This window comes from Callospermophilus lateralis, chromosome 17 (genome assembly GCF_048772815.1).
Source record: "Callospermophilus lateralis isolate mCalLat2 chromosome 17, mCalLat2.hap1, whole genome shotgun sequence".
Taxonomy (NCBI): Eukaryota; Metazoa; Chordata; class Mammalia; order Rodentia; family Sciuridae; genus Callospermophilus; species Callospermophilus lateralis.
In genome coordinates, this window is record NC_135321.1 from 48,279,407 (window position 1) to 48,306,285 (window position 26,879).

The 26,879-nt window shown below is 42.8% G+C and overlaps 1 protein-coding gene and 1 pseudogene across 1 annotated transcript in view; one reads left to right on the forward strand and one right to left on the reverse strand.

The window, feature by feature from the left end:
* Thoc1 (THO complex subunit 1) overlaps positions 1 to 2,016 on the reverse strand; it is a 48,802-nt gene extending 46,786 nt beyond the window's left edge. Inside the window, exon 1 of the mRNA XM_076837269.2 lies at positions 1,935 to 2,016. Within this exon, the coding sequence (XP_076693384.1) occupies positions 1,935 to 1,988 (54 nt within the window). The 5' untranslated portion in view covers positions 1,989 to 2,016. The remainder of the gene's footprint in view (positions 1 to 1,934) is intronic.
* A 3,565-nt stretch (positions 2,017 to 5,581) lies between these two features.
* On the forward strand, positions 5,582 to 16,225 carry LOC143382645 (complement component 1 Q subcomponent-binding protein, mitochondrial-like; annotated as a pseudogene).
* Positions 16,226 to 26,879: the final 10,654 nt, after the last annotated feature.

Genomic DNA, 26,879 nt, shown 5'->3' on the forward strand with positions numbered 1-26,879 from the left:
CGTAGTCTTTATTTCAAATGTCACTTCATGATACAGGGTCCTCATGATTTTCAATCTGGTAAGAGCTTCCAGCTAGACTTTTTCTTTGTGAGTTTCCCCTCCTCCTCCTTTTATTTTTCTTTCTTTTCTTTTTGGATGCAGAATCTGCCCAGGTTGGCTAGACCCTGTGGGCTCAAGCAGTCTTACAGCATCAGCCTCCCAAGTAGCCAGTACTATAGGTGCCCACCACCTCACTGGGCTCCTTCTTACTCTCTCTTTAAATATCACACTCATGAGCATATGCTTTTCTTTTTTTTAATTCCATACGGTTCCTTATTTACATTTTGGATTTGAAGTTTCATAACTCCCTCAAGATCCTTGATAATACTATCCTATCCAGTCCACCCAACCTTATATCCCACTACTTTCTATGACATACTCTCCACTAAAGTCTGGCTACTTTTTCATTATTTCCTGTCAAGCTCATTCTAGTGTTACACATCCATGCTGTTCTTCCCACCTGCTTATGCAAATTCTATCCATTCTTCCAGACCTATCTTAGCCCTACCTCCTCGAGGTACTTCACTCAGCTCAGTCTCAAGATACATAGTAAGCAACTGATCATAATTTAGAGACAAAAATATTGCAAAGCCATTCTTCTGTGTAAATTCATATGTATTTGGAAAGTCATTGTATTACCTCACAGGGAGCTGGATTTATACTTTAAATGCCCATCCCAGGCTCTTACACTAACCAGCTGAGTAACTTCAGGCATATCCCTTTATATCCCTGTGCTCCCTTTTCCTCACCAGTAACATAAAAGGGTTGTTGTCCTTACTATCATCACCAGCTTGTTAGAAATGCAGCTGTCCCCACTCCAGCCTTACTAAATCAAGATCAACTTAATATTTTCAAGTGATATCACTCAATTAAGCTGGAAAAGCACGGGACAGATCATTCAATTAAATGGTCCCTTTCAGGGTTAATGTGATTGAAATTAAACGATTCTGATGACATAAACAAGGCATAATTCATAAAAACAAAATACACTGTTATGGGGGGAAAACCTTGCAAACACAAAAACTACTGACTACAAATATTCTTCTTTCTTTCACATAATTTTCAACCTGGCAATATTACAATTACCAAAGCACAAAATATCTGAGTAGTTGAATTATGCCTTGAAACATTGGTATGAACAGTAGAGACGAATACAGCCAAATGACCTGGAACAACATCTTAACACATATATTTCTGTGATGGGCAATATAAAAAGGACAGTAGATCCTGAAGTTAGAAAAATCTGAGAAGTCACCTAACTTTTTGGAGGATCTCGGTTTCTATATCATGTACCAGAGATAATAAAAATAACCCATTTAGTGTTATCTATCAGTTAAATGAAGTAACATGAAAGTGTTACTTTTCGAAATGCTCAAACTACCTTTTCTCACTGGGCAAGACTAGAGGAGCAGCTGGTAACCTTTCCCAAAGGTGATCTGTTTGCCTTTCCCGCTCGGGAGTTCCTTTTCCATCTCTTAAGGTGAGATACAAAATAGGGCTGGGGATGTGGCTCAGTAGGCGGAGCGGGAACCCTGTCACTGGGAATAAAGTCCCGCCCTTCCCCTTCACCAGTTCCTTTTCTGGACACACCTGCCAGGTTAAACAAACAGAGAAACTGAACTTGACCGCAGGCACTATGCAGCTGAGCTCTCGGCGCCTGTCATTAAGGCATCCAGATAATCAGGTCCACTTACGCGCCGGCGAATAAGACGAGGCGGACAGCAGAGAACCCACGGAAGGGGAAGGTAGTGCGCCTTTTCCTACCTCCCGGGCGCCGGCGGGGCCGGGAATGAACGCCGCGGCTTATACCCCACTGTCTCGCTTTATCCCAGGGAAAATTCGAGAAATTTCAGGAAAAGGCAGGGAAAGAATAGTGTCGCGTCAGGACAGCTCACCGTAAACCGCATCCGCGCTTCGGGCAAACTGAAGAGCGGCGGCGTCGGAGACATCTTCTCGATTGCGCGTGCAAGCCGCCGTTCTGCGGCGCCGGGTGATGACGTCAAGCCGGGAGCAACGAGATTGCTAACTCCCAGCACGGCTAGAGTGGCCTCTGAACAGAGGTGCCAGCCAGCCAGCCGCTGCGCGCTTAGGGGCTGCCTGAATCCAGTGGTCGTAGGACTTTGGAGTCAGCCACACAGTGCCTAGTCTGAGTTCTTGGGTAGCCCATAGGCTGAGGGGACTTGAGTAGCCTCGCTCTGTAAATCCGGACACACACCAGATCCTTGTGGTTTTCCTGGTTTGGGGAGGGCGGGTGATGGGCGGCTGATTGCGGCTCTGACAGCCGCGCAGGGAGGGAACGCTGCCTGGGAATCCCAGGCAGGTGGGTTATCTGGGGGACTCCAGGCTAGGGAGTTGTGGTCCTGAACTGCCGGGCCGCTGTCTTCCCCGAAACTTGAAGTTCGGTGTGATGACAACGCTGCGGATTTGTGAATCGAGTCCTGGAACTCAGTGGGTCCTGTAGTTCATGGAGCACGCTTTCCGTTTTTTTTTTTTAACCTGTCCGAGATTTTATTAGCAGGACCGTAGCGGCCAGTCGCAGAAGAGAAGGGGGGGGGGGGGAGAGAGAGAGAGAGAGAGAGAGAGAGAGAGAGAGAGAGAGAGAAGACAAGGAGGGAAGAGAGAGAGAGAGAGGGGAGAGCGGGAGAGTAAGAGAGTAAGAGCGCTTTCCTCTTTTTTGAAATGAAAATTAACACTGTTTTCAAGGGGGCGGTTGAAGAGAATGAAATAGCAATCGGGATCGTGGATTGTAGAGCAATATAAGTTATATATATGAAATATATTTATTTATTTAAACCTAGAATCAATTAAATTTACATGTAGTTCTCCTCTGAAAGAGAAAAAGTAGGGAGGAATACAGTCCCCCGTCGCGATTGGAATATCGGCTGTGCTGTAGCACATCCTGGGTGGAAAGATCCCTTGGAAAATCGTGTCCCATTGCAATTTCCTCCCTTGCCACTTTTCCCAGGAGAGGCTTCGCCAATGAGAAGCCCGAGCAGCAGTAATCGTCAGTTGGAGTTATGCTATGGAAAAAGGATGCAAAGGAATTTTTGCTCTTACTCCATACATGTCCCTAAAGAAGAAGGCTAGTGCATGCTACACCTTGTTCTCTCTAGTGATGGCCAGTAAGAACACAGGGAGCTAAGAAAAGGATGACTTTGCAGATTCTTACCAGTAAGTGCGAATGTGAATAATGATTATTGCCTGGATGATTACCATCCCCCACTCCTCTTTTTTTAAAGTCAAAAGAGTCATTGAGGTTTAATTGAAAACTCATGTAATTAATGTAATTTAAATGTAAATTAAACTTACAAATTGAGACCAAATTAGTGGAATATACTTTATCAATGTAATGGTAGGAGAAGAAATGAGCTTTTTTTGCTGCTAAAATGAATGAAGCAACAAAACATAGAGAAGAAAACAGCAAAAAGGTAGCAATCATCAGGTAATAGAGAGTGTTTAAGGGGTACAGATTTTCAGGGGTAATTTAAAAATTCTAGAGATGGATGGCAATGGTTACATAACAGTGTAGCTATACTAATGCCATTAAATAGGACACTTAGGTTGGTCAAAATGCATAACTGTATGTATATCTTACCGAGATAAACAATTTAAAAGCTGTTAAAAAAGCAGTCCTTGGCTAAGTAACTAAATGGAAAAAATAGTCACAGACAAGAATGATCTTGAGCCCTCAAGATAAGATTATATGCAATAAGGCAAAAAAGAAGGCAATTTTTAAAAAATCTGTCAGAGAAAAATCACAGTAAAATACATTAGTATTTAAGTTGTGAAACATTTTTATACTTCACAATGCACTTAATATGCTGTATCTCATTAGATGTTCTAATATTTTGAGCTAGGTAATATAGCTGTTATGCTCATTTAACATAAAAAGAAGCAAACTCAAAGAGAGGGTTCTTGATAGAAGTTATCAGCAAAAGTGAGACTAGCCAGGGGTTCTGATGCCAAATTTTGTTCATTTTACTGTTATACTGTCTTAAGTAATGACCATTTGTGTGTGTGTGTGTGTGTAATTTTTATGAGCCAGATGCTTTTTTTTTTTTGCTACTGGCAATTGAATTCAGGGACACTCCACTACTGAGCCACATCCTCAGCCCTATTTTGTATTTTATTTAAGGACAGGGTCTCACTGAGTTGCTTGGCACCTGCTTTTGCTGAGGCTTTGAATTGGTAATCCTCCTGCTTCAGCCTCCCCAGCCTCTAGGATTACAGGCATGCACCACTGCGCCCTGCAAGCCAGGCACTTTTTCTTGTGTTACTTCTACTTCTTACAGCAATTTTGTACATATGTGTTAACAAGGAAACAGCTTCATTTACTCTAGGTCATGTGAACAGAGCAAGCTGAGATTGGGATCTGAGCCTAGATCTAATCCCAAAGTCTATATTTTTCTCAAGTCTTAACTCTTGACTCTTTACTAAGTCGTGGCCCTGATCAGTGTCTCATAAGTTATTTCCTTACAATTGGACAACAACAACAACATAGGCGTTTTTAAAAGATAATGAAACATAAAAAATTTTAAAAAGATATTAATAAACATTTTTAAAAAGGACTGACATCCAGTGACAAATAACATTTTCACTTAGAATTATTGAGCATGTGTTTTTCTTCATGTGCTGGCTTTCAAGGTAAGATAAAGTGTACTGGGGACTGCCTCTGTTGAGAAATTACCTTCCAGGTTGGATCCTCAGCACCACATACAAACAAAGATGTTATGTCCGCCGAAAACTAAAAAATAAATATTAAAAAATTCTCTCTCTCTCTCTCTTAAAAAAAAAAAAAGAAAAAAAAGAAATGACCTTCCATGGGAAACTCTAGGTGTGTGGTTTAGAACAGTTTCAGGTATTCTTCATTCCCCCTCTTTCCCCTTGGGCACTATTGAGTTTTATTTATGACTAGGATGGTAAGATCTAGGAAAAAAAGGAACAAGGGGACAGCTAAGTCTGCTTTACTTTTAGACCCTATCCTTCTTATTGCCTAGGCAAAAGGAAACCTGCTCCATTCTCACCAGTCAACCACATTATAATGCTGGATTGCAGATTTGACTAGTTCAAGATCTAGGTCCTAGCTATTCCCTTACTCTTATGCAGTTTAAGTGGACTGAAATATTTCTAGGCAAAATTTGGCCAAAAAAATTAAAAAGCGGGGGTGGCTCCTGCACTTGGAAAGGAATGGGACAGAGAGTAAAAAGTAGAAGAGGGATGGCACTTTGCATATATTTTGGGACTCAAATTTTTTTGTGGAGGAAGAGGAATTTACATGAAAACTATAACTATGCTATATCCGGTATAGGATGGAAGCAGTTTTCACCCAGTTTATATTGATATTTTGCTCTTTATTCAACACAAATTCCTTTTTGTTTATTTAGTTTTTGCAGTGCTGGGGATTTAAATCAGGGTCTTAGTTATGCAACACAAGCACTCTGTTGCTGAGTTGTATTCCTAGGCCTCAACACAAATTTCTTAAGAGCTTATGCTCTGTCAGGCTCAAGTAAAATATTACTGGATTATGTAGTATTATCAAATCATGACGGGTACTGTATTGCTGTAGATTCAATATGTTTTTTCCCTCTGAGACTCAAGTTGAAATTTGCCATTACAATGGTGTTGGAAGAGCACTCGATGGGAGATATTTGGGTCAGGACAGCAGAGTCCTCATGAATGGATTAATGCCTTTCTCTCTTATTGATTTTTGCACATTTATCTCCAGCTAAGTCTGATCTTCAGCACCATGGACAGTGACCCAACACTCCCAGGATGCTGCTGACCTGAACTGAGTCCATTAGTAGACAATATTGAGTCTTGATCTTTCCCCATTTGTGGGTTCTGGGGACATGCAGGGTACAGAGTCTGGGCTTCCCAGATCTATGTTCCTGTGGGGTTGCCAAACACTGCTGCTGCTGCTGCTGCCACCAAAAATCTCCCTTGAGCTGCCTGTGAATCCCTAGCTCTCACACCTTGCTCAGTGAAGCTTGAGTCTCTGAGAAGGAAGTGTGGGGAGGCCACATGGAGGGGAGGAGAGGATTATGTGAAGGCTCACCCAAGCCCTTCCACCACTTGCCTCCATCTTGCTCCCCACCCTCTCTCTTCCCCCAACCCCTCTTCCTCTATCCTATCTGAAATGGGCAGTGGCTTCCCTAAAAAGGGGCTGAGGATATAGAGCACTTGCCTAGCATGTATGAGACCTGTTTTAGATTGACAAGAACAATATTAGAGGAGGAAAAGTTTGTGGGTTCACGGTTTTAGAGGTCTTAATTCATAGAAGGTCGGCTCCACTTCTCAGAGCTCAAGGTGAGGCAGAACATCATGACAGGAGAGTGTGGTGGAGGAAAGCAGCTCACATGATGATCAGAAAACAGAGAGACTCCACTTGCCAGATACAAAATGTATACCATACCCCAAGGCCACACCCCCAGAGACCCACCTTCTCTACCCACACCCTACCTGCCTTCAGTTACCACTCAGTTAATGCCCATCAGGGAATTAATTCAATGTTGGGTTAAAGCTTTATAATCCAATCATTTCTCCTCTAAACCTTCTTACATTGTCTCACACATGAGTTTTGGGGGGACACCTCATATCCAAACCATAACAAGACCCTTGATGCAACCCCGAGTCCTGGGGAAAATAAAGGTATCACGATTATTGTTTGACAAGGAATAGCTCATGCTAACATAAGATCTAGATAATTATTATAGAAAATAGACAATCCAAAAGAAAAGTAACTGCTGAGTCCAGGGTGTTCACCAAGCTAGTGCCCAGAAATCTGTAAGCACAGTAAGTGTGTATTTGCCAAACTTACTGAGAGGATGTGGTTGAAGTGTTAGGGGAATACCTTCTACTAGGATTGTTTCCCCCAGTTTATATCACCATTTTGTTAAGTCAATTTGATGTTAAAACCTAGACAGATTTAATTAGAGCAAAACTGTTCCCAACTATTAATTCATTAATGAATTACATCAATACTTAATATTTTATCTTATTCTCTATCAGATATTTACTAGGTATTAATTAAAGTAGAAAGATTTTTTCACAGTACTTTTAAATATTTTATAGTTCTATGGTGAATCAGCATAAGCTAATTTTGAACAGTTATGTGTCAAAGGGATAGATAAGTACAATTATTTGTTGCAGTTTTTAGGAATCCTATTTGTTGGAAGATAAATATTCCTAGGATTAAGTTGTGACTATATTCAAAATGATCAACAACATAAACCAAAGTGTCAGTTAATTCATAAACTAAATAGAATAAATGTCTAAAGCTCAGTGTTATTTAATATGCGATATGAATAGAAGAGTATAGCTTCAGAAGACAACAGTATACTTTTGAATATAGATTTGAAGGTTAAGCAGTTGTATTATTGAAAAATAAACATGCCCAGTTTACCATCCATCCAAAACTTTTTTTCCTAAAGTATATTGACCTGAATTTAACTGACCCATAAGCTTGATAAAAATTATTTGAACAAGCTAAGTGGGATGGCTCATGCCTGTAATCTCAGCGGCTCTGGAGGCTGAGGCAGAAAGATCCTGAGTTCAAAGCTAACTTCAGCAACTTAGTGAGGCCCTAAGCAACTCAGCCAGACCTTGTCTCTAAATAAAATATAGAAAAAGGCTGTGGATGTGATTCAGTAGTTAAGCACTCTTGGGTTCAATCCCTGGTACCAAGAAAAAAATTTATTTGAACATAAATATCAAATCAAGTGCTCTATAAGTATTGGGATTCGTATAGCTTTGATCTGTTGTCAAAGTAAGTAGGCTGAGAATTTTCTTTAGATAAAAAGGGGTGTTTGGGTGGCTGAGGCTGTGGTTCAGTGGTAGAGCGCCCGCCGTGCATGTGTTGGATCCTCAGCACCACATAAAAACAAAGATACTGTGTGTGTAAAAAAAAAAAAAAAAAAAAAAAAGGTGTTTGTGGGGGTCTTTGGCCAAGCTGTCATTCTCACATGTCTGCCTCCTCTTTCTGCTTCCTCTTTCTGCTGCGCTGCATTCCCCAAGCCCTGGCCATCGCGCCCGCTGCTCTGCCCCATCCTTGTGTCTGGGCTTCCTGCAGCCTCCTGCGGCTGCGGCGCGCTTAACACAAAAGAAGACCAAGTTTTGTTGCATTGCTGACGGATAAAATTAATGGAGAAGGGGTTGGGGTTGTGGCTCATCGCTAGAGCACTCGCCTACACGTGCGAGACACTGGGTTGGATCCTCAGCACCACATTAAAAAAATAAATAAATAAAATAAAGGTATCGTGTCCAACTACAACTAAAAAAATATTTTTTAAAAAAATTAAGGAAGAAAAGAAAATCCAGAAGCACAAGTCCCTACCCAAGATGTCTGGTGGTTGGGAACTGGAAGTAACAGGACAGAGGCTAAATTAGTGTGAAAAGTTGATGGGGAAAAGATCACTGTCACTTTCAACATCAGCATCTCACCAAAATTTTGGTGAGGAGGAGCCCTCAGAAGAGCAGAAGGTTAAGAACGGGAGCCTGACCTGACATCTACTCCCAATTTCATGGTTGAAGTTACGAAGAGTGATGGCAAGAAGGCGGTTGTACTGGGCTGTCATTATCCAGATGGGACAAGAAAAGGAAGCCGAGAGTGACATTTTCTCTATTAAAGAAGTTAGCTTTCAGGCCATTGGTGAGTCTGAATGGAAGGACGCTAATTAAACACTAAACACAGATTCCCTGGACTGGCCCTTGTATGACCACCTAATGGATTTCCTTGAGGACACAACATCTTTCTTTGTACGTGGTGCTGAGGATCGAACCTGGGCCACACGCATGCCAGGCAAGCGCGCTACCGCTTGAGCTACATCCCCAGCCCCTACATTACTTTTCTTGAGGACCTCAAAAGTTTCAAGGGATTGGAGTTGAGGCTCAGTGGTAGTGCCTAGTGCGCGTGAGGCACTGGGTTCGATCCTCAGCACTACATAAAAATAAACAAGTGTATAGTGTTCATCTACAACTAAAAGTATATATATATATATATATATATATATATATATATATATATATATATATATATTACATTTATATATATAAAGTTTCATAAAGATCCAGTGGAGCAATCAGAGACACTGAAGGCCTTAATTTTATGGTGAGCTTTGACCAGTGAACAAAAACTACCGGACATCAGACTGTGTGTTTTGACATGGTCATGATCCTAACATCATGGGGGGAAAATAAGCAAATTTAAATTATTGCTATTATCCTCTCATTTACTGTTCATTTGCGAGTTTTCCTGTACAAATCTATTATTTCTAGATTTTTGTAGAACATAATGATGGACAATAAAATTCTTTTATCTCCTCCAAAAAGAAAAAAAAAAGATCAAATAGGGCCAGGCACTGTGTTGCACACCTGTAATTCCCAGCTGCTAGGGAGGCTGAGGAAGGAGGATCCTGAGTTCAAAGCCAACCTCAGTAACCTCGAGATACTAAGCAACTCAGTGTGACCTTGTCTCTAATAAAATACAAAAAAAAAAAAAAAAGGGGCTGGGGATGTGCTCAATGGTTGAATGCCCCTGAGTTCAAAGGGGGATTGAACTCTCTCTCCCCACAAAAAATCAAATAGGTTCAAGATCATCTAAGAGATCAATAACTAGAGAAATTACTTCTGTCATGGGGTGTTCATAATTCTTTTTCTCCTTGATTGCTTTCATATTGAGCTAGTTAAATTTTATATGGCATATAACAATATTGTGTGTGAATTTCTTTTTTGAGACAGAGTTTCACTAAGTTGTGTAGGTCAACCCTGAACTTTTGATCCTCCTGCTTCAGCTTCAAGAGAAGCTGGTAGTGAAAGATTAAATATATGCGTGCCACCTCACCCAGATGAAATGAGATTTTTTAAAATGAGCATTACACTAAAATATCTTTCATTCTGAACTATGTCATATATAGACATTGAGTTTTGAAAATATTAAAATAAAAACCCCCTTTTCCCTTTATGGTGCTGGGAATTGAGCCCAGGGCCTCCAGTACACTAGGCCAATACTTTACTCCTTGAGCTTTATCCACAGCCTTCAATATCAATTTTCTATATATCTTTATCTATACTGTAGGTTTTTTCTAAAAAATAGGTCCAAGAAGTAGTCGTCATTGTGAAGTTCCCTATTCACACTTTTCACAATACTTTTACTTTGAAAAGGTCGGGCGAACGTCAGAGGAAAAGACCACCAAGAGACCATCTCATGCAACAGCAAAGGGTTTATTGGGGGTCCAGCATGCTGGGGCTCAGAGCTCACTTCAGAGGAGCAAAGAACAAAGAGCCCCGAGAACAACTTGAGCAGAGTTTATATACATTATTTAGAGAGGGCAGGGACTTTACATACATCATAGCCTCCCTTAGCAAATCACTGTACACCCCGGGAAAATCAAATAACAACTCTTAAACATGATTAGTACATTCACTGGCGGGAACAGGTCGGGCGGGGGTGATATGTCAGTCCTAAGGAGGGGTATACATTCAAACTGATTGGTTTAAGCCCTAAGGTGTATACATGCTGAACTGCATGGTCTCGGGGAGGGGGTGGTTAAGCAACTGGGCGGTCAGGGGAGATTTCGACACACATCTAATGGGCAGTTCCGGGAATTGTTTTAACTGCCACAGGAATTTCAAGTTCTGAGTGCAGCTTAGAAACTTTACAAAACCTGGTCCTTTACATTTTAATTTCAATTTCTTTTATCCTTTCAACTTAACAGTATATTTATTTTGCTCATTCAAACCAATGTTAATCAATGTTAAGTTATTGCCAACTTCAATTTCATTTTGCATTGATTCCAAATGTTACATCATAAGATATTAACAGTCCTCAAATTATATTTTTTCTAAAATAATTCATGTAGATCATATGTGTTACTCATTTTTTTAAAGTTTTATTTGTCATGTTATATTAAATTAGACTCTGCCTGAGGATTCCGCCGCCACACCTGGGTCCTTGGGTTACAAACAGCAAATTATGTTAGTGCTTAAACTAACTGAAAGCCTGGTGCAGAAGGACACTGTAGGAACACAGCTGAGGTGCAGCCAATGACAGCAGCTGAGCCTGTCAATTGCAGAGTCCTAGGAATCAGGCTCTGTAACCTGGGAAATCTGTGTTCACCCTTCATTTGCTCCTGTTTATAAATGCGGCCCTGCTACATTGGAAGTTCTTTGAAGCTATTCAAAGCCTGGGGGCCGCCAAGTAAGTGACTCGTTCTTTATTCTCTTTTTCCTCCCATTTCCTTACTTAAATCAACTCTGCTAAATTAAACTTGTCCAAGGGTTTTTCCTTTAACTGTTAAGTATGGGATAAAAAGTAAAAGTTTATTGTCATGTAATTATGAGCTTGTAATATTTAAGATGCATTTATATCTTTAAGAAATCTAATATTTAAAATGGTGTTTCTTATTAATATTTGTGAAGAAGCATGTTATGTTTTTTTAGATTTTGCCTGTAAAACTTTTAATAAAATTAAAAAGAAAAATGAAAATAAAAATGTAATGGTTGGCATACCTACATACATAAAGAGTGAGCTTCAGGGAAATAAAATTTGCACAATGATCTAACCCAAATTATACTTAAGATAGAAATTGCCTCAGTCTGGCTGGGCACAGGCAACCGAGCCGCCACAAAGCCTTGTAGGTTCAAACAGCAACTCTTTATTCCCCAACTCTCACCGGCACTGCACACACACTACACGGGAACATACACCCTCCACCGGGCTCCGAGCACCCAATCTCCCCGACCCCCCCCACCCCCAGAGAACTCAGGGGAACTCCAAATTAGCGGGCGCCCGAGGCAGATTCCCGGAGCCGCCCTATTCCCGGAGCAGGGTCCATATACAACTCAATCAATCCAGCATTACAGCAATTATATACAGTTTAACTCAAATCGTCATCTCAATGGTTCGCTGGTTCGCTGGCGGCACCTTTCAACCATTCCCTCTGGCAATATGCCAGGCTTCATTCTGACTCGGCTGTGGCTCTCAACAAGAAATCACACTATTTGTTGTTAAACATTTTAAGGGAAAAAGTGACCAGGAAGCAACAAAATGAAGGGAAAATAGTTCATAATAGTTTTGAGTTCTCAAGGCCCTTTTCCTTATTTTGATATAGAGAGAGCAGCATTTGTGCCAAGGAGATTATCCTGGTAGAAATGAACAGAAAGTTCTGGGCAGAAAGATGGATAGGTGGTCACCACCCAGAGACCAACAGGTGCAGGGAACAGAGGCAGTCAACCTTGTTGAAGGCCCAGGGTGGGCTTTGAGTATCGTTCTAGGAGTGAGGATCCCTTCAGGATCTTCAGGAGGTTTACAAGGGAGACCAACCTACAGGGGCCCAGTCCACTGGCTGCCTTCTCCTCCCTGTCCCAGCCCAGACCCATCCCCAGCACAAGGGAGTCAAGTCATAAAACCCAATCCAGTCTTTTCACCAGAAGAAAGGGAGTCCAGAGAGTCAGAGCTCATACCCATGCATTAAATGACTGATTAATACAGTAATGGATTAGGGCAGAATGTGTTGCTATGCATCCTGGGATGGCACCCTGGGAAACAAACTGTGGCAGCCCCCTGGGGCTATGCACTGAGGTAACTAAAACTATTTTTAATTCAGTGGGTTTGGGCCATGGGCCAGCCTGGGAGGACACGTGCTTGGCTAGAGTAGAGAATTAGCGTACCATATAACAGAAGTGCTCATTTGTCCTGTGGACACACGGGTGGGCATAAGAGCTTCCTCCCAGGGAATAAGGTCCAGAGACACTCCAGCTTCTGGAAGCACAAGGTGCAAATGGAGTTGTAGGGATGGGACACTGCACAGTGAGCTGGGAAAGGTAGAGCGAGCAGCCGGTCCCTGGGGGGCTTTCAGAGGTTGTCATCCTAAAGTGCAAGTGAGCTATGTCTAGCAGAAGAATTGGGCCCAGGCCTCACTTTCTTCCTCTCTGGCTCCCATTGGCTCTTGACCTCCTTGGGTTTGCCTGCTACAGGTTAAGAACCCTTGCCAAATGACAGTGGATCCTGAAGCCACCTGCCATAAGGGTAAGGGGACTCAGACACCCCTGCAGGTCTGTAGGATGATACCTACTGTTTACTGGCCCCATCATGTGCCAGGCTGTGTCCTCCTGGGAACTGATTTGCCAGGCTCCACCCCTGGCAGGTGGAATATGTCCCCTACCTGCAATGCCCCAAAATGATGAGCCAGCTCAGACCTGGACATCAGCTCCTCACATCCTCCTTTCTCACAGTTCTAGGTAGGGATCCCCACACATGGGGACCCCAGTCTATGCTGGGGCCTAGTAAGTGGGTTCATGATCCCCTGTAGCAGGACATGGAGGCAGTTGAGCTTCATATGTGTGTCGGAGACCAGCTCCAACAGGGGGTCTCAGGAGACGAAAGGATGGTGAGGAGTCGGCAAAAGAGGGGTGGAGAAACAACACAGACACCAAAGTGCAGGTGTTGATCCCAATCTTTACTTGTGAACTTGATCATATATACTTTTCATTTTGGCAGGCTCACAGTACTTTGTGGTTACAAAACAGGAATCATTATTCAAAGAAACAAAATATTACCTAGCTACAATCAGAATAGAAGAATGTATCTTGGCTTATGCATAAGCAAACATTTGCACTTTCAGTTCATGTTTTGCTTTGAGCTATTTCTGCTTAGTTAACTTTTAATAATAGTTACAAATGTCCCAAACTATTGGCCTATACCTTGACTATTCTTCCTTGACTTACTGACTGGAACCGGTGCCATGGTTATGGCAAGTGGTTGACTTGTTATTAATTTTGATCAAACAAGAGTAAGAGCACAAACCATTGTGCACAGAAACAAGAACAAGTTGCCCAGTACTAAGCACTAATCTGTCTTCTTAACATTAATTTTTCTTCTCTAGATTTTAATTTAATTTCTCAAAAACTTCCTTGACAGGAATACAGGGAGTTTTTCATTAGACATTAACAATTTACACTCCACAGCTGAATCATTGCATTTAGAGCAAACAGATCCATTCTTTAGAAGTAGTTGCATTAATTGGGAAAGTCATGTTTTTTTTTCCTTCATACTTAATGGTCATATGAGAAGTCACAACTATACTTATTAAAGGAATACAAAAACAAATTAGCCCATTCCCAGAAACATACTGCGCTCCTCCAGAGGATGGACGCCTTGCGCCATCCACCTCAGTAGGGCCTTGCCATTGCCTGAGTCAGGGGAGGGGCGCAGCATATGTGCACAGGCAGTTGCCTAGTAAGTGTAACAGTGTGTCCCCATCCTACTGGGGTGCAGTCCACTGTATTTCATGCATCAGGTGAAAAGGCCATCCTGAGTGTTTCTGCATGGGCACAAACACCCACACAGATACACACCTCTACCTAGAATGTGGACCTGTTCTCCCTCTGGGGAATTCTGACTCAAAATGCAGGATTCAGCATAGATAGTGCTCCATGAAGTCACTCTGACATCCAGGCTCTCACTGCTACCACCCTTGGGAGTCCCAGAAGACCTGAGTTGGGCAGAGGCCTGCATTCTCCTCCCCTGCACCTGTGTGGGTGCTCTCTGTCTTTGGGGCACTGCCAAGGACTATAAGTATAGAGGAGGAATTGGGGCAGGGGTGAGAAGTATGCAAAATTGAGCAGTCTTGGTCAGATGTGCTCCTATTGATTGTTCTCTCAGTTCTGGTTCTGCTAGGTGGCTCCAGAGATGTCCTTATCACTTGAGGGGGCAATCTCCATTTGATGCCTGGGTATCTACTACCAGACATGGGATACTGGAAGATGGATTGATTGAATTGATTGATCCATGGATTGAATTGTCTTTGGAAAGAAGTGTAAGGGTCCGGCGAACATCGGAGGAAGAGACCACCAAGTGACCAACTCATGCAATAGCAAAAGGGGTTTATTGAGGATCCAATCCAGCGCGCTGGGGCTCCATGCTCACTCAAGAGGGGAGAGCACCCCAGAGCCCGGGGCAGGGGTTGAGCAGTGCTTAAGTACACTTTTTGAGGAGGGCGGGAGCTTTGCATACATCAGAACAAATCATCATGAGGCACGGGAAAATTGAACAACAACTCTTGAGACATGATTAGCACATTCATTGGCGGGAACAGGTCGGGCGGGGGTGATTGGTCATTCCTACAGCGGGGTACACATTTAAACTGATTGGTTTTGGGCCCTGAATGCCTACGTGCCAGGCTACACAGGGTCCTAGGTTATTAAACAACCAGAGGGTCAGGGGGAATATTTACTGGGCAGTTCGGGTATTGTCCTAACAGCTACAGGAATTTCAGGTTTTGGGGGTAGCAGAGGAACTTAACAATACCTGGTCCTTTACTTTTTAACTCAGGCCTTGCAGCTTAGAAACTTTACAATGCCCGGTCTTTTACACTTTAACTTTTACACTTTAACTTCAATTTCTTTTACTCTTACAGAAGCACTTCAACTGCCATGAGACAGTTGCTCCTGCTTTGGTGAGTGGTCTCCATCTCATCATTGTCCAGGGGTCCATTCCTTGCTTTGAATATAACCCTTGCTGCTGTGCCACTTCAGCTTATTTTAAAATGGACTTGTTTTTTACCCTTTCCTCTTTCCTCCCTTCCTCCCAGCCATGAGGGGAGCAAGGTTGACTTTCTTGCCATCCAATTTATCTATCTTTAAGTTCATGGACCACAGGAATGAAGGAATCCAGACTTCAGGGCTGGCAGCTACAGATCTAAAATACAGCCATCTCTCAAGGCTACAGAAATCTAACTCTTACCAGGGCACAGTTGGAATGGAGACTTTGTAAGCCCTCATTTTTGGGGGATGGGGGTACGGGTGATTGAACTCAGGGGCACTTGACCACTGAGCCACATCCCCAGCCCTATTTTGTATTTTATTTAGAGACAAGGTCTCGCTGAGTTGCTTAACATCTGCTTTTGCTGAGGCTGGCTTTGAACTTGTGATCTTCCTTCCTCAGCCTCCTGAGCTGCTGGGATTATAGGCATGTGCCACCCAGCCCAGCTTTGTATGGCCTCTTGAAAAGCCCACTCTTACCCCGGCAGTTAGAATCACAGCCTCTGGGATAGGAGTCCATAGTATATTTTCAAAGTAACAAAAACTTTTTTTGTTTGTTTTTTCAAAACCTTATCCTCATTGTTAGACTGGTACTAGGGACAATGATGAAGTTTTTGATATTATTATGGAGTGGTTTTCTGGAAAGTGAGGACAAGGACAGACTTGTAGGTGCCACTCCAGGGATCTGAAACAGGATGAAGCACATATTGTCTCAGTCTTCCAAACAGACAGACAATCTAGGTTAGATAGATTTAGGGTTAATAAGTTGCACATTGCCAGTTTTTAGATGAGCACTCCTTAATTAATATGCCTATGTGCACAGCTAAGCAGTATCACAAAATTTAAGGTAACAAAGTGGACAGACACAAAATGATGGCAGAGATGCCAAGATTTATCCTGCTTTTAATTGCCCACTGAGCATCTGCAGGCCTAAGTGAAGAGTCACTGCTTTTAGCCAAGGCAACTTCTCAAAGGTCCTATTATACCTTTCTTAGCATCTCATTGTAGATGGAATTTGCATTTACCTAATGATGAATGCTGTTTGCACCTTTTCATGTATTTATTTGCCATCTATATGTTTGGAAGTGTCCTTTTTTAAAGCTATTTTTAAAAATTAGTTTGTTGGGTTAACTCTTCATTATTGTAACAAAATACCTGAGAAAGTTTCCATAAAGGAGGAAAGATTTATTTTTGCTCATGGTTCCAGAGGATTCAGTCAATTGTTGGCTGGCTCCATTGAATTCCAGAGGATTCAGTATGTGGCAGAGAAAAGCTGCTCAGCTCATGGCTGCCGCAGTCTGGCTGGGCACAATTCAGGAGCCACTTGTCAAAAGAAACGAACTTTATTTTTAGAACCACACACGCCAAACAAAACAGCTCCTCAGGAAAAAACCCTCAGAGCCCAACTGCCACCACCGGCTTCCCACAAGCCTCTCTCACAACCACAAGCCTCCCCACCTCCCCCAATCCTCCTGCTCTTGAGGCCCATTGGCTGGGTCGTGTGGGCGGAGCCAAAAAAGTCCCCCAATGAGCAGCTCCGTGGCCTGAAAGGGCAGGGAAACAGCCCAATGAGCATCACCGCAGAGGAGCCAATCAGCTAGATGTTGCTGGGGCCGCTGTGAGCCAATCATCAGCTGGCAGTCTGAAAGTTTGCTGGGGCCCCTTCGGCTGTGGCTCTCAACACATGGCAGCTGAGAAACAGAGCAAGGAAGGGCCCAGGGGCAAGATATATCCTTCCAGTGCACACACCCAGTGACTTACTTCCCCCAACTAGGCCCCACCTTCTACAGTTTCCACCACTTCTCAGTAATGTCCTCAAATTATGTTTCTGTAATGGATTAATCCACTGATGAGATCAGAGACCTCATGATCCAGTGACTTTTAAAAGAACCTACCTCGGAACACTGCTGCATTGGGGACCAAGCCTTCAATCAACACATGAACCTTTGAGGGGACATTCCCAGTCCTAAACATAACAGTTGTCTTCTTACTGGTCTGTAAAAAGTATTGTGTCTGACACATATTTTGCAAAAACTCTTCCCCCTGGCTTGCCCTTTCCTTAATTGCCTTTTTTTAAAATTTATTTTTTAGTTTTAGGTGGACACAATATCTTTATTTTACATTTATGTAGTGCTGAGGATCAAACCCAGTGCCTCGCGCATGCTAGGCAAGCACTCTACAACTGAGCCACAACCCCAGCCCTCCTTAATTGTCTTTTAAATGCAATTTTTTGAGGTTGATTAAGTGCAGGTTTTTTTTCTTTTATAGCCCGTGATTTTTTGAATTGTATATGAAAAATCAGCCATTCTAGGTCATGTTGATGTTCTTCTATGTTTTCTTTTAGGAGATTTATAGATCTAACTCATAATTTAGATTTATGATGAACTCCATGCTAGTTTGGCATATGTTGTGAGGTAAAGTTTGAGAATAATGGTGCTGGGAATGTGGCTAAATGGAACAGTATTTGCCTAGCATACTTGAGGCCTTGGGTTTCATTGCCAATACAAGAAAGAAAGAAAGGAAGGAAGGAAGGAAGGAAGGAAGCAAGGAAGGAAGGAAGAGAAAGTTCAAACCAAAGAACAAAGTTTGTAGGTAATTTTGGGGGGCATATGTCCTTCTTATTGTTCTGGTGACATTTGTTGGGAACGCAATCCCTTTCCCCATTGAACTAACTTGACATCTATGTCGAAATCAGTTGTCCACTTCTGTGCCTATTTCTTTCTGTGCCTAATTCTGACTTTTCCTTTTTTGTTGTTGTTCCATTGATTGTTTACACAAATATTATATTGTTTGCTGAGGTTTTCTTAAAATATATACTTTTCTTAAAATATATACTTTTAGTTGTTATTTTATTGATTTATATGCAGTGCCGAGAATTGAACCCAGGGCTTCACACATGTTAGGCAAGCACTCTACCACTAAGCCACAACCCCAGCTCCATATGCTGAGTTTTGTTACAAGGCTGGAACCAGATAGTGATTAGTGTTCCAAATCTGTTCTTTTCTAAGGTGAATTTTGACTCCTGTTTTTAAGCAGCAGGGCAATCAGCTCTTCAGTGTCTACAAGAAGCCTTCTGGTATGATGACAGGGATTATAGTAAACTCATGTCAGTGTGAGAGAGGATTGAGATTAATAACCTCATGCATAGCTTTCCACTTATCGAGGTCTTCATTTCTCTCAGCAAAATTCTGTGTATGTGGGTTTTAGTACATGAGCTTTAGGTAATTTGTGTCAAAAGTTTATTGTCAGTTCATCACATTCTCCATAAAGTATTTTGATGGCTTGTCCAACTTACCCATAGTACTTACAATTTTTTAATGTAGATGATATAATTTTAAATTGTTCATTTCTGACTATTCATTACTAATGCATATTAATCAAATTGATTTGTTAAAGTTTATTTTTACAATGGTGCAAAATTTCAGTTTTACTATGTTATATGTTCCTATTAAAGTTTCTCTTCTAACCTACATTGTAATGTCATTGATAAAACAATTATTACAGATTTAGGAAACAGACAAGAGGGAAGAGAATGACTTATCATAGTTTTATGGCTGAAAATCTGTGGCTGGACTCAAAGTAGAGGTGTCTCCCACCTAAAATAATGACATTTAATAATGACAGTGTTCATCTTAAAAACTGTTTATTTTGAGATAAATGTAAATTCACATATATTTGTAAGAAATAAACCAAAATGGTCTGTACTCAACACCTGGTTTCTCCCAGTAGTAATATCTGGCACAATGGCAGTGTAATATTACAACCAGGAAGTTGACCTCGGAACAGTCCAGTGGCCTTATTCAGATTTTTCCACGTTCCATGATCTGGGGTGTGTGTATATTGTGCAGTTTCATCACATGTGTAGATGCATGTGCCCGCCCTCACAGTCAGCATGCTGCACAGTATCATAAAGATGCATGTCATGCTGTCTCTTTAGGCCCAGACCACTCTTGCCTTCCCCCCATCAGCCCCTTGCAGCCTTTGGATAATTTTGCCCTTTCAAGCATGTTCTCTTAATGGAACTATACTAGTCTACACAGGTTTTGGAATTGGCTGTTTTTCCTCCGCACAATTCTCCACACAAGTTGCTACATGCATCAATAGTTTCTTTCTTTTTGTTGCTCAGTAGTATTATATGGTCTGAAGGCACCAGTTTGTTGACTGCTCATACATTAAAGCATTTGGGGGCTGTTTCCAGGTTTGGGGTGCTTTTGAAGAAAACTGTCATACACATTTTGTGTACAGGTGTATTTTGTTTCCTACTGAGTTACTCAGGTTGGTCTCAAATGCCTGGGCTCAACTGATCCTCCCACCTCAGCTCCTAAGTGCTGAGCTCACAGGCATGTGACATCACACCTTGGTTTGTGCACAGCTTTTTGGGTGAATCTGAATTTTCATTTCTCTGAGATGAATATCCAAGTATACCACTGCTGGGACCTATGGGGCTTCCAGTTTAGCTTTCTAAAAAACTGCTGTTGCTTTTCTAAGTGCCGTTCCATTTTATATTCCCATCAGTGTATCTAAATGATATGGTTTCTCTGCCTTTTCACCAGGATTCAATCTTGTTGCTGTTTTGTATTTTAGCCCGTTAGGTGTGGATTACTATCTCAGGGAAGTTTTGTTTATGGCTTGCGCAGTCTGGCTGGGCACAAAATAATCGAGCCGCCACAAAGCCTTGTAGATTCAAACAGCAACTCTTTATTCCCGAACTCTCACTGACACTCTACACTCACTTTCCGTGAACACCCTGCCTCCACTGGGCTCCGCGCACCAATTCTCTCAGAACACCTCGAGAACTCAACTTGAACTTCAAAGGAGCGGGTGCCTGAGGCAGCAGGATCCGCCCTAATCCCAGCAGGATCCGCCCTAATCCTGGAGCCACCCTATTCCCAGAAGGATCCACCCTAAACCCAGAGCCACCCTAATCCCTGAGCAGGGTCACCTTTGAACCCAAAATGCCATGTGTCATTCTGACTTGGCTATGGCTCTCAGCATTGGCTGTTGTTGTTTGTGACACAGGGATTCAACCCAAGGGTGCTCTACCACTGAGCTACATCTCCAGCCCTTTTTATTTATTTTTATTTTGAGACAGTGACTGGTTTAGTTGCCAGCATGGCTTGTGTTCTTCTGCCTCTGTCTTCTGAGTAGCCGGGATTATAGGCATGTGCCACCTTGTCTGACTTTTTTTTTTTTCTTTTGGCCTTTTCATTTTTAGAAGTTTTTTTTAATATATATCCTCAAGCTTCCCATTCCTTCCTTCACTCATACCTGGTCTACAAACAATCCTATCAAAGGCATTCTGAATTTCTGTTAGTGTTTTCAATGTCTTCTATTTCTTTTTTACTTTTTCTTTGAATATCCACATTAATACTTCTATTATCCATCTGTTCTTGCATGTTGTCTACTTTTCCTTTAGTGTCTTTATTAAATAGATCATAGGGGTTTTAAATTCCTGGTTTGCTCGTTCTAGCATCCCTGCCATATCTGAGTCTGGTTCTGACACTGCCTCTTCAAGCTAGGCGTGCCTGTCAGTACTCAGGATAGCCACACAGGACCTACTGGTGTAGGGACTGAGGCACAGAGGAGTGGGGTGAGGGAGGTAGTGTATACTGCAGTGACAATGTCTCAGGCTTTTAGTGACCCCGCGTCACCATGTTTGTCTGTTAAAAGAAGTTCTGCATTTTTCTGCTGCAGTCTGGCTGGGCACACAATCACGAGCCAATCACAGCTTTGTAGATTCAAACAGCAATTCTTTATTCCCGAACTCACCCCGGCCCTCTCCAAACACGTTCTGGGGAAATCCACGTTCACTGTCTAAATCCACCTCCTCTGCCTCCCCAAATCTCTCTGAATCCAATGAGAACTCAAGGGGAACTCAGGCAGCAGGATACGCCCTATTCCCAGCAGGAATAACCTTAAACCTGGAACAGCCCTAAACCCGGATCCACCCTGGTCCTTGAGCAAGGTCACCTTACATGCAATGTTACTGCAAAATGTCCTATTTCCACGAGTCCTTCCACTAAGCAACATGGGGTATGCTGGCAAGGAAATTGTCATACCTACTTGGCTAATGGCTCCCAGCATTTTTCTCTCTCTTAAGTGGGACAGGAAGGACTGAGTGGTTTAAAACTGGGCATTTTCTTCTTCCAGGTTGGTGTCTAACTGATTAAATCCAGTTTGGTGGGGTCTGGAAAAATAGATTTTCTTCCTGTAAGCCTCCTGCAGGAAGGAAAGAATGCTCTCAGATGATTTAAAAGTGGTATTTCCCTTACTCTGCAAGGATCATCTGGGGATTTCCCTCCACTTTTCAGTGGAAGGACCTGGCAGGCTCCTAGAGATGACCTGCAAAGGTATGAGATCTCCCCCAAGAGTGACAGCCTGGAGGTTTTATCTCTAGGACTCATCATCTTTGAGACTCCATGCATAGAGACTTGGCAGAGATCCTTGCAAACCAGATGACCCACTTTTTATCACCAAAGGGACAGGCTCCACTAAAAGGTCAATGAGAAAGAGGATGAGGCAAATATTCAGTAGCTTCATCACAGAGGGGTAAAAAAAAGGGAAATTATAAAGAGTCCAAACTTGCCTAATGATGGACCAGCCTGCATCACAGAAGAGGTGCTCAAGCTCAGCAGAACATGATACTCACTGGCCTCGTGCTAGACAAGCCTCTGGGGCACAGGCTTGGACTTCATTCTTGGGAGGGAACACAGGCCAAGGCGCTCCATGCACAGGAGGGCCCAAAGATGAATATATCTAGGACTGCAGGACTCATTCCTTTGAGGAAAGGACAGTGATCAGTTCATGTTCTTCAGTCAACCGCCACCCCTAAAGATGTTGTCATGGATGGGAGGGTTCTAACCACACTCTGTTCTACCCCCACTTAACTCTGGTAACGTCAGTTCTGAATTTGATCCCCGTGGATCAAATGATGCCACCAGGTTCATCTTGGCTTTCCTATTCCCTGATAGTGTCCTGCACCGATTGGTTACTGTATGTGGTATTCTTGGTAGCCCTCCAGACCAGACAGAGGGTCTCATTGTCCATAATCTGGTTGCAAGCTATGGTCTAGATTTGCTGGATGTGGTCACATGGCATCTTACTACCAGATGCAGAAACAAAGGGAGTGAAATGCACTCATGGGCTGGAGCTAGGCTATGTACTCCCACTGTGATCCTGGTGTCACAGAGGCGTGAGGACCCCTCAAACCACATGGATGGGAAAAGGCTGGTCGGGGAGAGGCCTCAAAGGGAAAAGAGGTGACATTGGCCTAAGGTGAGCAGAGAAGGCAGGCAAGAAGCATAGTCACAGATGTACACTGCTTCAGCTGGGGCACCAGGGCCTCCTACTTTGTGAAGGGATAGCTCACTCCCAGGTGGTCCTCCAACTGTGCAGAAGGGTTTCTGCCACCTTCCCATAGTAACCTTGCACTTACTGAAATAGTACTGCTTGCCCTTCCAAATGTGTCTGGGGACTCCAGCCTGGCTCCTGGCCAGTGTTTGTGACTCTGGATGGTTCTTCCACCTGGAACACACACTTTCCTTCCTACTGCATGCCTCTACCTTTCTCAGAGACCCCAACATGACTGCCTCCCTAAAGCTTTGAGAGGAGCTGGGATGATGAGCCTGGCTGTGCTCTATGGCATTTTGTCCCTGGCTTTTGATATTCTAGTTCTTTCTTTGTGTCCTAGTGACTTGAGCATTCCTCCTATAATCCAGTCAGGTGTCTATGAAAGGTGGGAAGAGTCTCCTGTGGTTTTTTTAAAAAAAATATTTGTTTTTTAGTTTTATATGGACACAATATCTTTATTTTATTTTATTTTTTTAAATATGATGCTGAGGATCGAACCCAGTGTCTCACGCATGCCAGGCAAGCGTTCTGCCACTTGAGCCTCATCCCGAGCCCGAGTCTCCTGTGTTTTGAGTGGAGTATCAGATGGCACAGAGCAGATCCTGCCTGGTATCCCTGGGCTAGATTTATCTTGGTGTCTGTGAGAGTCCTGGGCGGATACTCTTCACAGAACAGATCAATAATAAATTTCATTGAATTTAAGACCAATCACTGTTTTCAGGCCATAATCTGGAAGGAAAAGAGAAAAGTGTTTCCTCCTCAGCGGAGAACCCCTTGAACATAATAAACCCTCACTGTTTACTGTACCTGGTCAAGGTATCTGGCTGTGTTTCTGTTGAATGCACCTAGTCACAAGCATCTGGCTAATATTTCTGATTGCTCTACCTGGTCATGGAATCTGGCTAATGTCTCTGGCTAACGAATTGCATGTTGGTATCTGACTATTGTCTGGTTACGGGGTCACATGGTATACTGGGTCACATGGTATCTGGTAACTACGGGGTCCCAGTATCTGCCTGATGCCTCTGGTTATTGTTCCTGGTCACAGTATCTGGTTGATGACTCTGATTACTGTACTGGTTAACCATATCAAGGTATTGTCTCTGGTTACTGTATCTGGGTCATGTTATCTGGTCCATGTCTCTGGTTACTGAACCGGGTCATGGTATCTGGGTACTGTCTCTGCTTACTGTACTGGTTACAGCATCTGGTTATTGTCTTTGTTCGTGTATCGGATCATGGTATCTGGCTAATGTCTCTGGTTCCTGTTTCAGGTCATGGTATTTGTTAATGTCTCTGATTACCTTACGGGGTCATAGTATCTTCGTACTATCTCTATTTACTGCCCCTATTGGTTTTTCCTCTGGCCAGTTAGAACATGATGGCAGGCAGCAGGTCACTACCTTAGGATGACCAGGAAGCAGATAGAAAGAGGAAGTGAGAAGAGGAGCCTGGGATAGAATTACAATAGTCCCCACTAAGGGCATTCCCCAGGGGTTTATATCCTCCAACAAGGCCCAACCTCCTAATGTTCCCCCACCTACCAAAAACCAAATGTGTTATTAATCCATTATGAATCTGATAATGCATTTAGGAAATAAGAGCGCTTTTGATCCTGTCAACAGCCTAGGGCCCATCTCTGAGCACTACTGCTTTGGGGGGACATTTAAGATCCAACACATAACATTCTGCCCACAGCCCTCAAAGTCTGATGTCCACCTGACAATGGAAACTGTGTTTGCTCCAATTCCAAGTGTTCCCATCCTCAATAGTTTCATGGTCCAAATATCCAAGTTTAAACTCTCCTCTGAGATTCAAGGCAAACCCTTTGATGTGAATCACTATATAAATTCAAAGACAAGGTATATACTCCCAAGGTATATTGCACAGTGTAAATATTCCCAATCCTAAAAGAAGGGAGGGAAACGGTAAGGAGGAATTGTCCAAAAAAACACCCGAACCTTGGCAGGGGAAACATTAATTCCTGTAGCTCTATATTCAGCATCCGTGTCACAGTGGCATGACATAGGTTCCAAAGGGCATGGGAAACCCTCATCTCTATTTCCCTGAAAGACCACTCTCTTGGGCTGGCTCTGCTCACTTCATGCAGCTCCCCTTGACAGATACTTCACATTCCAGGCATCTCTAACTCCTTGGTCTCCATGCAGCTTGAACGTCCCTCTCACTGCTTCTTGAATAGCCTTCTTATGGTCTGTCCACAAGGATTCTGTCCATGCAATGCACTACCTAGCCTCCAAGACTTCTTTTCAAATCTTGGTGGAAGCTTGCAGGACCTTGTAAATATAGCTTCCTGCTGGGAGCCATCAGCCAAGTAGGTATGACAATTTCCTTGCCAGCGTACCCCCATGTTTCTTTAGTGGAAGGACTCATGGAAATAGGACATTTTGCAGGACATTGCATGTAAGGTGACCTTGCTCAAGGACCAGGGCAGGATCCGTGTTTAGGGTGTTCCCCCTTTAGAATAGGGCGGTTTAGCATAATAGGAGATTAGGGTGTTCCCCTTTAGAATAGGGCGGTTTAGCATAATAGGAGATTAGGGTGTTCCCCCTTTAGAATAGGGCGTATCCTGCTGCTGAGTTCCTCTTGAGTTCTTAGGGTCAGACAGTATATTTGGGAGACAGAGCCCATGTGGAGTGGATTTGGGCAGAGTGTGGATTTGGGCAGAGAACGTGGATTTCCCCAGAACGTGTTTGTAGACGGCCGGTGTGAGTTCGGGAATAAAGAATTGCTGTTTGAATCTACAAGCTGTGTGGAGACTCGTGATTTGTGCCCAGCCAGAGACTGCGGCAGCTTCCTGTAACCCTATAAGACAAACACCATGCAGAAGATGCCAGGGCCTTCCATTGGCAGGAGCAATAGCCAGGCCCACTAGGAATGTGGCCGAAGTGAACTCTGAGTGCCTGCACAGCTGGACCGTGAAAAAACAATCCTGGGGAGACAAGTCTGCACACAATCCTGTGCTAACAGAGTGCCCTGAGGATTCTTCTAACACTGTTATTTTTATTTATCTATTTATTTTTACTCTAATTTGTTATATATGACTGCAGAATGCATTACATAACAATGTTCTTTCAAACAAGTTTACATTTTAAACTTGAATGGGATGAAGGGGTCTGGCTAATTCCTAAGAAGTCCTCAAAGCATCTTTCCTTTAGTTCCAGTGCGAAGCACTTGGCTTCTCTTCGTGGCACTTATCTCTTCACCAACCACACCTTCTTTGGTTTCAACTGTATACCTTTTCTGGTCCAACTGCAAGTTTTTAGAAATATTTCTGCTGTTTTTGCTCCTATCTCTCACTGCCAACCTGGCTAAAGCAGCCAGCAATTCCCACACTAAAGCCTGAATGTTGGACTGCTTAGAAGTTTGCTCCACCGGATTCATTATTCTGTCACCTTTCAACTCAGCCTCATGAACAAAACATAAATGAGTTCTTTGCCAGAACACAACAGGGATCACCTTAATTCCAATTGCTGAGTTCTAGTTTCCAGTGGAAATCTCATCAACACAGTCTTCATTCCTGCATCCCATCAGCATTCTCTCCCATGAGCCATCACCAGAGTCACTAGTAAGCTCCACTTATAAAATTGTCTGCTTTTTTTAATATTTATTTTTTAGTTGTAGTTGGACACAATATCTTTATTTTATTTATTTATTTTTATGTGGTGCTGAGGATCTAACCCAGGGCCTCGCATGTGCTAGGGGAGTGCTCTACTGCTGAGCCACAATCCCAGCCCATTGTCTGCTTTTTTTTTTTAGTCTCCTCCAACTATTGCCAAATTCTTCCTGCAAAAATGCTCCAAAGGCTTTGGAACCACCTGATCAGACATAGCCATAACAATGATCCCATTTCCTGGTACCCATTCTCCATGTTAATCAGCTTGTGTTGCTGTGACAAACACTTATGAAAAACAAGTTAAAAGGAAGAAATATTC